The 13,820-nt window shown below is 43.5% G+C and overlaps 1 protein-coding gene across 1 annotated transcript; it reads left to right on the top strand.

The window, feature by feature from the left end:
- Positions 1 to 2,056: 2,056 nt before the first annotated feature.
- tspan11 (tetraspanin 11) lies at positions 2,057 to 12,852 on the top strand (the record flags this gene model as incomplete). Its single annotated transcript, XM_084161578.1, has 8 exons — positions 2,057 to 2,063; positions 2,268 to 2,281; positions 2,700 to 2,774; positions 3,699 to 3,803; positions 4,192 to 4,350; positions 6,102 to 6,188; positions 9,987 to 10,109; positions 12,776 to 12,852. 7 exons carry the CDS (start codon positions 2,057 to 2,059, stop codon positions 10,062 to 10,064), a joined length of 525 nt encoding a protein of 174 aa, XP_084017704.1. The 3' UTR covers positions 10,065 to 10,109; positions 12,776 to 12,852.
- Positions 12,853 to 13,820: the final 968 nt, after the last annotated feature.

Raw genomic sequence — 13,820 nt, 5'->3', positions numbered from 1 at the left:
GTGTGTAGGGTTAGTGTGTAGGGTTAGAGAGTGGGTTAGTGTGTAGGGTTAGTGTGTAGGGTTAGTGTGTAGGGTTAGGGGTTAGAGAGTGGGTTAGTGTGTAGGGTTAGTTTTTGTATGATTAATTGTGTGTGTGTATTTAGTGTGCGTGTGTGTGTGTGTGTGTGTGTGTGTGTGTGTATAGCTCTCTAAAAAGCTCAAGCACCAGTCTTGTTAGTCCATTCTTGCTGTGTGTGTGTGTGCTGTGTGTCTGTGTGTGTGTGTGTGTGTGGGCGAAACATACTCACCATTTACATACTCTGCTGTTAAATCCAAACAGTGTTATATCACAATGATACAGGAGAAGATTTTGCACAGCAGATAATGGTTGGTTGGAACAGCATACCCCACAGCCACCCCCATTTCTCATTGATATCAATACATATTGATATCTTCCCAGACTAATGAGCTAATAAGGTGCTAATTAGCTCTTATCTTGTTTCGTCAGAATCCACGGTGTGGCACCCGCCCGGAGTGTGTGTGTGTGTGTGTGTGTGTGTGTGTGTGTGTGTGTGTGTGTGTGTGTGTGTGTGTGTGTGTGTGTGTGTGTGTGTGTGTGTGTGGGCGAAACATACTCACCATTTACATACTCTGCTGTTAAATCCAAACAGTGTTATATCACAATGATACAGGAGAAGATTTTGCACAGCAGATAATGGTTGGTTGGAACAGCATACCCCACAGCCACCCCCATTTCTCATTGATATCAATACATATTGATATCTTCCCAGACTAATGAGCTAATAAGGTGCTAATTAGTCCACTGAGACTTGTGTGATATTTTTAGCTCCTCTCCTTCTCCAGTAGCATACTAATGATGGTTTTGTTTTACCAAAGTGTTTTTCTATTAATGTTGTATTCTGTGGTAATGATTTCTATGAAACACCCACAGTAGATTCGTTTATAGCACCTTAGTTATATCACCCCGTAGCATAGATTTTATAAGCATTGCTATAAGCATCCATAACAGCTCATAGCTCCTTTTAGAAATGTGTTGGATGGATTTTGGATGCACTATAACACTTGATTCATTCATAATGGCTGATGATCCATAGGAGTGAATATACATTTATTTATGCCTCCAGTGCATCATTTAGAACTCATTATTGAAAGGCAGTTTAAATCCCATTTATTATTATGATTCATTATCCAGAAGAGACTCAAAGAAAGTCTTACCTGTATTTTGTCTCCCATGAAGCCTGGATTTCACGTCCAACATAATCATACAGTAGCTAATCTCTGGATCAAAGCTTTATGATTCTGTCAATATTGCTGTTGGAGGTGTTGCAGGTTTTTTTTACTGAGTACTGGTTTGAAGGTGTTGCAGGTTCTTTTTTACTGAGTACTGGTTTGGAGATGTTGCAGTTTTCTTTTACTGAGTATTGGTTTGCAGGTGTTTCAGTTTTTTTTACTGAATACTGGTTTGGAGGTGTTGCAGGGTTTTTTACTGAGTACTGGTTTGAAGGTGTTGCAGTTTTTTTTTACTGAGTACTGGTTTGGAGATGTTGCAGTTTTATTTTACTGAGTACTGGTTTGGAGGTGTTGCAGGGTTTTTTACTGAGTACTGGTTTGGAGATGTTGCAGAGTTTTTTACTGAGTACTGTTTTGGAGATGTTGCAGAGTTTTTTACTGAGTACTGGATTGGAGGTGTTGCAGTTTTTTTTTTACTGAATACTGGTTTGGAGGTGTTGCAGGGTTTTTTACTGAGTACTGGTTTGGAGGTGTTGCAGGTTTTTTTTTACTGAGTACTGGTTTGGAGGTGTTGCAGGGTTTTATACTGAGTACTGGTTTGGAGGTGTTGGAGTTAATTTTTGACTGAGTACTGGTTTGGAGGTGTTGCAATTTATTTTTGACTGAGTACTGGTTTGGAGGTGTTGCAGGGTGTGTGGTGTTCTGTTCATTGTTGTTCCCTCAGGAGCTAGAGAGGTGTTTTATGTCTCTCTTAGTTCTCAGTACATTTAGCTGTCAACAGCATGTCTGGGGCAGAAATCAAAACCTCTCTCTCTCTTTCTCAAATATGAAAGGTATCCCCCTCCCTCTACACTCTGTTCTCTCTCTATTCCCCCTCTCTTTTTCTGCTAGGACAAATATGACAGTCATCTCACACCCCTCATTCATTTCCCCTCATTCATTTCCCCTCATTCATTTCACCTAATTAATTTGCCCTCATTCTGCACACTGTCACATTGCTCTCTATTCCTCTGTTATTTTTTCTTTCTCTTTGTCAGCTTTGGGAATGCGGGTGCGTGACAATACAAAGACACTTAATGGAACGCTTTATATCTGCATTGTCACAATAACTGAGTGACTTTTGGTAGGAGTCTAAGAGTGAGTGTCGCAAAGATCTTAAGTGTGACTGTTCTAAACAGAGACATGCAATTATTGCAGCATTTTGTCTTATAAACAAGAGAGAGTTTTGCCTGTAAGTGTTGAACTGAACTGTGTTAAGACTGATTTATTTCTCCCTCTCTCTCTCTCTCTCTCTCTCTCTCTCTCTCTCTCTCTCTCTCTCTCTCTCTCTCTCTCTCTCTCTCTCTCTCTCTCTCTCTCTCTCTCTCTCTCTCTCTCTCTCTCTCTCTCTCTCTCTCTCTCTCTCTCTCTCTCTCTCTCTCTCTATCTCTCTCTCCCTCCCTATCCCCCCCCCCCCTCTCTCTCTCTAGTATTTCTGCTGTCTGTTGCTGATCTTTCTCATAGAGCTGGTGGCAGGAGTCCTGGCCTATGTGTATTACCAGAGGGTGAGTGTGACTACTTCTCCACCTTCATCTTTCATCCTCTTGTGTATCCTTCCCCCTCTTCCTCCCTCTTCCTCCCTCTTCCTCCCTCCCCCTCCCCCTCGTATTTGTTTTCTTAAAAAATACTTTGATCTATTAATTGAGCCTGGAGTGCAGTTCTGGGACTATAACCTTGGTTCAATTGCGCTAGTCAAGCTCAGTCAAGCACAGCTAATGTGTTTAAAAGAAAATAAGTACTTATTGAACCCAGGTCTGTTCTCTATACATAACCCTTCCTCCCTTTCCTCTCCATTGCATTTGAGTAGTCGCTTGTGTGTTTGTGTGCACGCGTGCATGCTTGCCTGGTGTGTGTGTGATACCTGTGTAAAGGCCCTGATCTCCAGACAGACCTCAACCCTGAGCCCTGATCTCCAGACAGACCTCAACCCTGAGCCCTGATCTCCAGACAGACCTCAACCCTGAGCCCTGATCTCCAGACAGACCTCAACCCTGAGCCCTGAGATCATCCTAATCTCACACACATCAGTCTCATTCAGTATAATCAGAAATGAATGGTAGACTCAATATCCTGGTGAGGGGAGATCTTATTCACTTTCAAGGGAATGGAGTTGAGTTGAGGTTCAGATAAATGTAAAGATAAGCTCTGACACAAGCAAGACAACCCCACTTCACTCTCCTCTATCACTCTGAGGTGTTCTCTCTCTCTCTCTCTCTCTCTCTCTCTCTCTCTCTCTCTCTCTCTCTCTCTCTCTCTCTCTCTCTCTCTCTCTCTCTCTCTCCTTGTCTACCCCCTTCCTCTCTTTCATTCCATCTTCCTTCGTCCCTTCATCCCTTCGTCCCTCTAACCCTCCCTCTCTGTTTCCCTCCCAACCTCTCTACCTCCCTCTCTCCCTCCCTCTGTCTCTCTCTTCTCTCTTCCTCCCCTAGCTCAGTGAGGAGCTGAAGCAGCACCTGAATCAGACCATGACAGAGAACTACGCCCAGCCAGGGAAAGAGGCCATCACCCTGGCCGTGGACAGACTACAGCAGGATGTAAGGACTCCATCTCCCATGAGCCTTAGTTTTTCTTGAAGGGACAGGAGCACCAGTGGTAAAGATGGTTTACATTAGTTATGGTAGCTAGTTGCTACACCCAACCGATAAAGCCGCCGTAGTACATGCATGCACACACACTATCATCCCTGTTCACCTCGAAGCATGTGAGGTTCAATGTTAATCATATGCAAGGTCACGTCCACTATAGGGCTACAGTATGATGCAAGATGACTTGGTTTACAAAAAAAATTCTGTAATGTGATGTATTTTTTCTGCCTCGTCAATATTTTGTTGATTGATTTTAAATAAATGTGATGGTTTTCAGACAACCACTAAGTGTAGCTTACGGTAAACACAATTCCACTCTTCTTCTTCCATTGGCCAGTTCAAGTGCTGTGGCAGCAACAACTCGTTTGATTGGCTGCACAGTGTGTATGTGACCTCGGCTGAGTCGGAGCGCAGGGTGGTCCCGGACAGCTGCTGTAAGACCATCACCACCCTCTGTGGCTGCAGAGACCACCCCTCCAACATCTACAAGACTGAGGTGGGTGTGACCATTGGAAAATCGTCATTCTATTCAACAGTAAATATGTGCCGAATGGGTTACAATGGACTTTAGGGTGTTGTAAATGGACATTTTCACAGTAAAAATGTGTTATGTTGTCATTCTATTCCATAGAAATTACAGCAGAGCCCAGCACTGTCAGTGGACTTGAACAGTTAATAATTATTTCAGATTTAAACATTTGTTCATATCTAATGGATCAATACAATTCAAGTTGGATCCTAAAATATTCCTTAAAATAATATTTCAAAAATATAAATGGATCTCGACATAGAACACTTGATCAATATTTCAGGACCGAAAGGTTGTATTGGTCTATGCATCATATGATTCCTAATGTCTGAAATGGGGACAGGAAGTTGATATGTCCCTCAGAGCTCCACTACCTCCATACTTATTCTGTCTATGAAACTAAAACAGTCCAACACTCTGGTTTGGAAAGTCACTTTTGCCAACCACTTTTCTCTATTTGACAGGCTTTCTTAACAGTAACGGCTGATAGCATAAGCGCTCGGAGAAATTAATAAAATATTTGAGATGCTCCTTTCGCTTTTATCTGTGACAAGCAGGAGAAGTCTGTGCTCATTTCTCTCTTTCACACACACGCACACGCACACACACACGCACACACACACACACACACACACACACACACACACACACACACACACACACACACACGCCCGCACACACACGTCGCGCTCCTTGGTTCCCGCTCTTATCACTCCACCTGTCAGTGTCACTCCAGTTCAGAGGAGGGAAACTTTGAGAAAATCTCTTTATAATGAAACAAAGTTTATATGGGTGGAACTGAAATATTTACTGTGCATTTAGGAAGTCAGCAATGGTTGACAGCTCCCCACACACTCGGAAAACACTTGGGTTCAAAATGTGCTCGTCAATGTGTTTTCACTTGTCTGGGAAGCTGAGATGTTTTCGAAATGTCCTCAGAACTGTGACTCACAACATGGCTTAAAACAACCCACTCAGTCAAAGCTCTTTGGTAAAACAGTATGACACCGGATGTACGGAGGTGACTGTACATGGATGTTTACGTGCACTCCATCCATCCATGGCTTCTCAATGCCCCCTCTACCCACATCTGAGTGACTGTGCATGTGCATGTGTGTGTGTGTGTGTGTGTGTGTGTGTGGTCAGAGAAGGATCCTCCTGAGAGAGACCTAATGCATCCCACTGTTCTCTCCACTCCTCTCAGGCTGCCCAAGCCCTTTATCTTACTGTAGTTTGTTCTCTGCAGTGTAACTCTATACCACAAACACACACACACACACACACACACACACACACACACACACACACACACACACACACACACACACACACACACACGCACACACACACACGCACACACACACACACACACACACACACACACACACACATTCACCAAAGCTGCTCTTTGTTCTGCTGCAGCAATGTGGAGACGGGCCATAGACAGAGCCAGAGAGGGTAGAGTTGATAAATATACTATGGTAATTGAAGAGCATAGCCCAATTCCAATTCTCCTTGTTCACACCCCCTCAAGGATTTAAAAGCATTGGATTGATGTAAATATGATAGACACTGACTACACCAATCAGGTGTGTCTGTGTGTGTATGTGTGTGTTTGTGCGTGTGTGCGTGCGTGAGTGAGTGTGCATCATACATGTGTGGGCTCATGTGTGTGTGTGAAGTGATTTGACCCCTGACCTGTAACCTCTGCCCCACAGGGTGGCTGCATCACCAAGCTGGAGCAGTTCCTGGCTGACCACCTGCTGATCATTGGAGCTGTGGGGATAGGAGTGGCCTGTCTACAGGTAGGTCCCCCAACACTGACCAGTGGCTTTATTAACAGGAAATGATGAGCCGTTATTATAGTTCTGTGGTAGCACCTCACTACAGACACAAGCTATCACCATCAGACTACCACAAACTATCATGTTGTTTTTGGGGATTTGTGGTATCACAAATTTCATGGATATCAATATAATGTTGTGATAATAGTGGATGTAATCTGCTACTGTGGATATTGGTAGCCTTACTGTTGAAATGTCTTCAATGCTAGCTAGTATCTTGATGGATAGGTGGGGACAAGCTCAATAGAGATTGTGAACAGAAAGGGAGAGAGATGGCAAGGTAACCTTTGCTTGTTTGTCTTAGGAGAGTAACGGGTTAAGAGGTGAGACTATTGCTTAAAAAAATACACTTTTTTTATATCAATAAAAGGCTTTCCACAAAAATATACAGTACCAGTCAAAAGTTTGGACACACCTACTCATTCAAGGGTTTTTCTTTATATTTTACTATTTTCTACATTGTAGAATAAAAGTGAAGACATCAAAACTGTGAAATAACACATATGGAATCATGTAGTAACCAATAAATTGTTAAACAAATCAAAATATATTTTATATTAGAGATTCTTCAAATAGCCACCCTTTGCCTTGATGACAGCTTTGCACACTCTTGGCATTCTCTCAACCAGCTTCACCTGGAATGCTTTTCCAACAGTCTTGAAGGATTTCCCACATATGCTGAGCACTTGTTGGCTGCTTTTCCTTCCCTCTGCCGTCCGACTCATCCCAAACCATCTCAATTGGGTTGAGGTCGGGGGATTGTGGAGGCCATGTCATCTGATGCAGCACTACATCACTCTCCTTCTTGGTAAAATAGCCCTTACACAGCCTGGGGGTGTGTTGGATCATTGTCCTGTTGAAAAAGAAATGATTGTCCCACTAAGCCAAAACCAGATGGGATGGTGTATCGCTGCAGAATGCTGTGGTAGCCATGCTGGTTAAGTGTGCCTTGAATTCTAAATAAATCACAGACAGTGTCACCAGCAAAGCACCCCCACACCATAACACCTCCTCCTCCATGATTTACGGTGGGAACTACACATGGTGAGATCATCCGTTCACAAAGACACGGCGGTTGAAACCAAAAATCTCAAATTTGGACTCCAGACCAAAGGACAAATCTCCACCGGTCTAATGTCCATTGCTCGTGTTTCTTGGCCCAAGCAGGTCACCTCTTATTATTGGTGTCATTTAGTAGGGGTTTCTTTGCAGCAATTCGACCATGAAGGCCTGATTCACGCAGTCCTCTCTGAACAGTTGATGTTGAGATGTGTCTGTGACTTGAACTCTGTGAAGCATTTATTTGGGCTGCAATTTCTGAGGCTGGTAACTCTAATGAACTTATCCTCTGCAGCAGAGGTAATTCTGGGTTCTGCACTTGAAGAAATGTTCAAAGTTCTTGAAATGTTTCGTATTGACTGACCTTCATGTCTTAAAGTAATGATGGACTGTCGTTTCTCTTTGCTTATTTTTGCTTTTCTTGCGATAATATGGACTTGGTCTTTTACCAAATCTTCTGTATACCCCCCTTACCTTGTCACAACACAACTGATTGGCTCAAACGCATTAAGAAGGAAAGAAATTCCACAAATTAACTTTTAAGAAGGCACCTGTTAATTGAAATGCATTCCAGGTTACTACCTCATGAAGCTGGTTGAGAGAATGCCAAGAGTGTGCAAAGCTGTCATCAAGGCAAAGGGTGGCTATTTGAAGAATCTCAAATATAAAATATACACTTTTTTGGTTACTACATGATTCCATATGTGTTATTTCATAGTTTTGATGTCTTCACTATTATTATACAATGTAGAAAATAGTACAAATAAAGAAAAACCCTTGAATGAGTAGGTGTGTCCAAACTTTTGACTGGTAGTGTATATATTTCAAAAAACATAAAAGTGGTTATAATCTTCCTATTACCCCAAAAATGCATCCAGTAACTCCTATTACCGGTCAGACAACCTTTCAATGCACTCTATTACCCCAGCTCTATCCTCCCAGCTGTAATCCGATCCCATTCACATTCTGTGATTTGATTTGCTGAGGCCTCAGATGGACCAAGCTCGTAGCCCTTTCCACTCTATACAGGTTAAAAATGGCAGATTTTGTCATTAATAAGCGCCTGAATTGGAACAAAGTGGCTGTACAGTAACATGCTATACATGACGTCAGGGCTCAGATTCTCCTGTTCACAGCGCTGTATGGGTTTTGACTGACAGCCGTTATGAACTTGAGCACTGCTAGCGACAAGAAGATGCCCCCATCCCTCCCGCTAATTGGGCTATGTTTGCACATTTGTTATTGTCTGAGTGAGGGAAATGCTGTAAATCGAGAGGAGTCTATGTGTTCTGAAAGATGAGACGTTGAGGATGATAATAAATACTGCTTTGATGTCATACAAGCAAACCGCACACCTGTGAGTCCAAATGTGCACTTCACATTTCCGTACTTGAAACTCATGTTGTTTACAGTATAAAGGTTTATGATTGATATAACCCTAACCCTTCTCAGCAGTATCGGAAGAGAAAGGTCCCTCCCCTCAGCCTAATGTGTGATGAGATAGGATGTAAAGAATCGAGGAAAGATAAATTGAGATGGGGCCATGGACAGGAAACGGTATACCTTTCTCTCCCAGCATGCTTTGTAATAACTGTTGGATGGGGCGGCTGCTCTCCACAATCGATCTGCTCTCTGCAAATAAACTACACAGGGACTGGACTGGAATCTCCATCCTCCAAACATGGATTGATCTCCTGAAAATGGTTTACGGTTCAGCCAATGCAATTCATAGATTGGTGTTTTCGTCAAGCTTGGGATGTGATGTTCGGGTTGAGAGGTTTGTTTTTAAAGTACGGTGATGTTTAGTAGCCAAATCCCAGATTAGTTTGTGCTGTCTAGCCAACTCTCGTCATGCTACATGAGTCAGTTATATACAGCACACAATACAGCACAAACACATCTGGGACCAAGCTAGATGTTTTGCGGTCAGGAGCAAGAAATCTCCTATCTAGCTGTGGTACCGCTTACATTTTACATTTTAGTCATTTAGCAGACGCTCTTATCCAGAGCGACTTACAGTTAGTGAGCGCATACATTTTCATACTGGCCCCCCGTGGGAAACGAACCCACAACCCTGGCGTTGCAAGCGCCATGCTCTACCAACTGAGCTACGCCGTTAATGACTAAATAATTCCAGACTGTGCCATTTATTTGCTTATTTACAATATTATAGTCGTATTCTCAATAAATGATCTTCGTATGACGAGAAAACAAGGCTTAGATAATTCATTTCGATTTAATATAACATATTGATACAGCCTTGTCCCAAACTAATTTAGACCAGCTTTTGATCTAAATGGCCTCTTCTCTCTAGGGCTTGAAGGTGTCTCTGTCTGATTGTCTGTCAGTTGTATGTCAGTAATGTCAGTCTGTCAGTGATGTCTCTGTGTGTACTATCTCTGTTTCAACTGTTTCTCTCTGTCTTTAATAATTGAAATATTAATAGTCTCTGTACCTTTGTTCTTAGTTTGGTTGTGTGTATGCTAATCAATTTAGTCTCTGTCCTCTTTCAGTATCCCCCAATACTTTGTCTAATATAGGTCACTAACCCCTCTGTGTGTGTGTATGTGTGTGTGTCTATGTATGTCTGTGTGTATGCATGTGTGTGTGTTTACATGTGTGTCTATGTATGTCTGTGTGTGTGTTTCTGTACGTGCATGTATTTCTCTCTGTGTGTGTGTGTGTGTGTGACCTCTGTAGCTGGCCGGGGCCATGTTGACGGCCTGCTTTATCTATCTGCTGTATAAAGAAGAGGAGGAGGACTTCTCTGCCGTGTGATTGGCTAAGCCTCTGTCTGGTCACACTCGGTGGGGACGGGACAAGGTTGGAGGGCATTGTGGGAAAATGTGTTCTATGTTTGTGTCTATTTGAACATTTCAATGTTTGTTCTGTGTTGGTGTCTGGATGTGTGTATTTCTATGTTTGTGATTGTGTCTATTGTGTGTTTGTGTGTGTGTGTGTGTGTGTGTGTGTGTGTGAAGAAAACAAAGAGACAGTTGATCTGGTTGCATGCTATTTTTCCTGGCCTGTGCTTTATTCTCGGTACCACCGAGCGACGCCCACCCCGATAGGAACACCAGGCTGACCTCCACATGCATGTTGACCTTTGACCTTTGCATGGCTGAAAGTGCTTGACAACATTATTCACAATCCAAGGAGGTCATGAGCAGAACAAACAGTTTACTGAAGTGCTCCCACAGACTAGACTATGAGATTAATGCCCACAGATAAAAGCGAACGACAGGTGTGCTTCACCAGATTTGAAAGAAACCTGTACAATGAATTTCTCATTGAAACTACTTTCTTAATCTTCCTCGTCATTCCAAACCCTAAACTAACGAGCAGGTAGGAAGTTTTAGCACATTCTGTCATCCATCTCCTCCTTCTCCCTCATCCTTCTCCCTCCTCCCTCCTCCTCCCTCCTCCTTCTCCTTCTCCCTCCTCCCTCCTCCTTCTCCCACCTCCCTCCTCATTCTCCCTCCTCCTTCTCCCTTCTCCATCTCCTTCTCCCTCTTCCGTCTCCTCCTCCCTCCTCCTCCTCCTCCTCCTTCTCCCTCCTTCTCCCTCCTCCGTTTCCTCCTCCATCCCCGTCTCCTCCTCCCTCCCTCCCTTCTTCCTCCTCCTCTGTCTCTTCCTCCTCCTCTGTCTCCTCCCCCCTCCTCCGTCTCCTTCTCCCTCCTCTGTCACCTCCTCCTTCTCCCTCCTCCTCCCTCCTCCGTCTCCTTCTGCCTCCTCCTCAGTCTCCCTCTCCTCCTCCCTTCTTCCTCCTCCTCCCTCCTCCTCCCTCCTCTGTCTCCTCCTCCGACTCCTCCCTCTTCCGTCTCCTCCTCCCTCCTCCTCCTCCTCCTCCTCCTCCTCCCTCCTTCTCCCTCCTTCTCCCTCCTCCGTTTCCTCCTCCATCCCCCGTCTCCTCCTCCCTCCCTCCTTCCTCATCCGTCTCTTTCTCCCTCCTCTGTCTCCTCCTCCTCCTCTCCCTCCATCTTTCTGTGAGTTGTGAGTCATCCTCTTCCTCCTCGCTGTGTGTCATGTGGTGCTGGCAGGGTTAGAGGCATCGTAAAAAACGCCCTGAGTGCCGAGCCGCCAAGGCCTTCTTTGACGAGTCTACTCCCCGCGTTGTGACCCCGGTCGATAATACCCTCGGAGAGGAGAAGACTTGGAGGGGGGCCGTTGATTGAATCTCAGCCCTCCCATTTGTCATCCGTCACATACCCCCCTCCAGCCAATGTGGCTCATCTAAGTCCTAACCTCTCAGCCATTTCCCCTGTGTATTATTGTAACTCTGCTTTTGTCTGACAGATCAATGAGACCTTTCATATCCCCTATCCCTTAATAGTGATGATATGGGATGATCCTGTTAGAAATAGTGACGGGTTTAAGGCTATTGGCAACACAAGTGTGTGTGTGTGTGTGTGTGCCTATGTTGCGTGCGTAAAGGCCTGTTGTATCCTCCCATTTCTTCTCTACCCTAATCTCATCTCATTTTATTTATGTCGGCTCCTTCATCCAAACAAGCGGCAACTAAAGCTCCCTTAGACCGTCCTGCCGCTAGCTGAAAAGTACTTATTTTTCTCAGAGCAACCAAAGTACCTACAAAGTTCTACTGTTGTATCCCAGCAGCCCTTCACTTCCTTATTTTTTCCTACACACAAAGTATTCATAGGATTTTAAATCTCTAACTGAGATGACTCACAAGTGGAGTTTTGAATGTACTTTATAGAAGCGTTTGCGTACTTAAGGAGAAGAAATATCAAGTGTGTTTGAATAAACAATCAATTTATCTGATGTATAACCTATTAAGGAACTAACAAAAGCAATGTTTAGGGCTTTCTCAAGTAAAGCTGGTCTCAACACTTATTGCAAGATATTTGTGCTCGGTGTTGAGAATTTGGAGTGCACTAGGCAAAATGTTTTGCATCATAAACCCCCAAAGTGCCACACTCCTTGTGTCCATAGACTCCTTTCTAAGTATTTACATATGTTACATTAATAATTTGTTATTACTTATTATTTTATATGCCTCACACAAAATGCCAAAAACATCATAAAACATATTCTTCACACCATATTTCTTTGTAAAACTTCCATTTCATTGTATCCAATATTTTCCCTCAGTTTAATCTTGTGATTTTATTAGTGGATTAATTATTAATGGTTTATAACACTAAATTAGGGTTTTGAGAATGTTGGCAGTGCTTCAGACAGAAATGTCCTTTGAAAAATGGATGTTGCTAAATGTATGTTTGTTCACAGATTATCTCTCTCCAACAACAGTCATAGTGGGAGCTCTAACATTCACCACTGGCCACCACAGGCCCAATTTCACCACTGCTGCAATAATGGCTGCTCGGCACTCCTGTTCCCATAGTAACCATACACTTTCTCACCCTCTCATCCCTAACCCATTCTCCTCATGCTATCCCACTATGCTACCATGACGACTGACCTTTACCCTTGATTGACCTTCACAATTGTGTGTGTGTGTGTTTCAGATCTGTGGGATGACGTTCACATGCTGCCTACACAGAAGGATTAAGTTGGACCCTTATTGAACCCTACAGTCCAGCCCCCCAACACCATCCTGCCTCACGGCCCAGGGAGCAACAATGCCTGCTGAACACTCAACCTTGACCTCTAACCCCTCCTGACCTCTGAACCTTACAATCCAACCCTGCCTGGATCCTTCTGCACCCCTGCCTTGGCTTGGATGCATTCACAGCCCCCCACTCTCTCAAAGACAAGGCCAATGAAGAAGAGATGCTTTGGTATTTTGGTGTTGTTATTTTCTGTAGTAAGCCTACTGCTGTTTATGTAAGGTAGTTCTTACTGTATGTTGTCAATACAGTCAAATCCTTACTGTAGATTTCACAGTTATCAACATTCCACACAACTGGAAGGCAAAGCGAAGTGGTTGTGACTGAGAATCAAGTGTACTGTACACACTCTCATGGTGTTGCTGCTTGCGAAGGGTTGATTATTGAATTAGTGCTATATTCAGTGTGTCACGGATGTGGACCACAATGTGCCTCTGTCATCGTTTTATCACATATTCTCAAAATAGCTTTGTTACACCGATGTAATGGTTCACCACAAAGGGAATCCCATGGTAATCGATGTTTGATCTACATCACAAAGAAAAACAATCATGAGTTGATTGATACCCACAGAATAATCGAGTAGATATAGGGAAAACTCCATTATGTGTATATAGATGATAGCAAATCTTGATATGAATGAAAATAGCACTAAACGCTGCTAAGAGTAACGTTGCACCTAACGTTTCTGTATGTGTTGCCTCCGTAGTTTGACTAACAAATCTTGTTCTGTGTTGTATGCTATGCTAAACCTACAGTACCACTCATCTTTCAATCCCAGGACCAACTGACTTGTTTTACGGACACTTTTATTATGCTGGAGAAACGTTGTCATTTACCAATGATACGGGGTCAGATCTTTCTACGTTCCCCCTACTGGTTAGATTAGGATTCAGGGGTTATGAGCGACTTCTAAGGTTTGAACTGTCATGAGTCTGTCCTC

This window comes from Coregonus lavaretus, assembly GCF_964263955.1.
Source record: "Coregonus lavaretus genome assembly, chromosome: 5".
Lineage (NCBI taxonomy): Eukaryota > Metazoa > Chordata > Actinopteri > Salmoniformes > Salmonidae > Coregonus > Coregonus lavaretus.
Note: the sequence above shows the minus strand (reverse complement) of the source record. Positions and strands in the feature narration are given on the sequence as shown.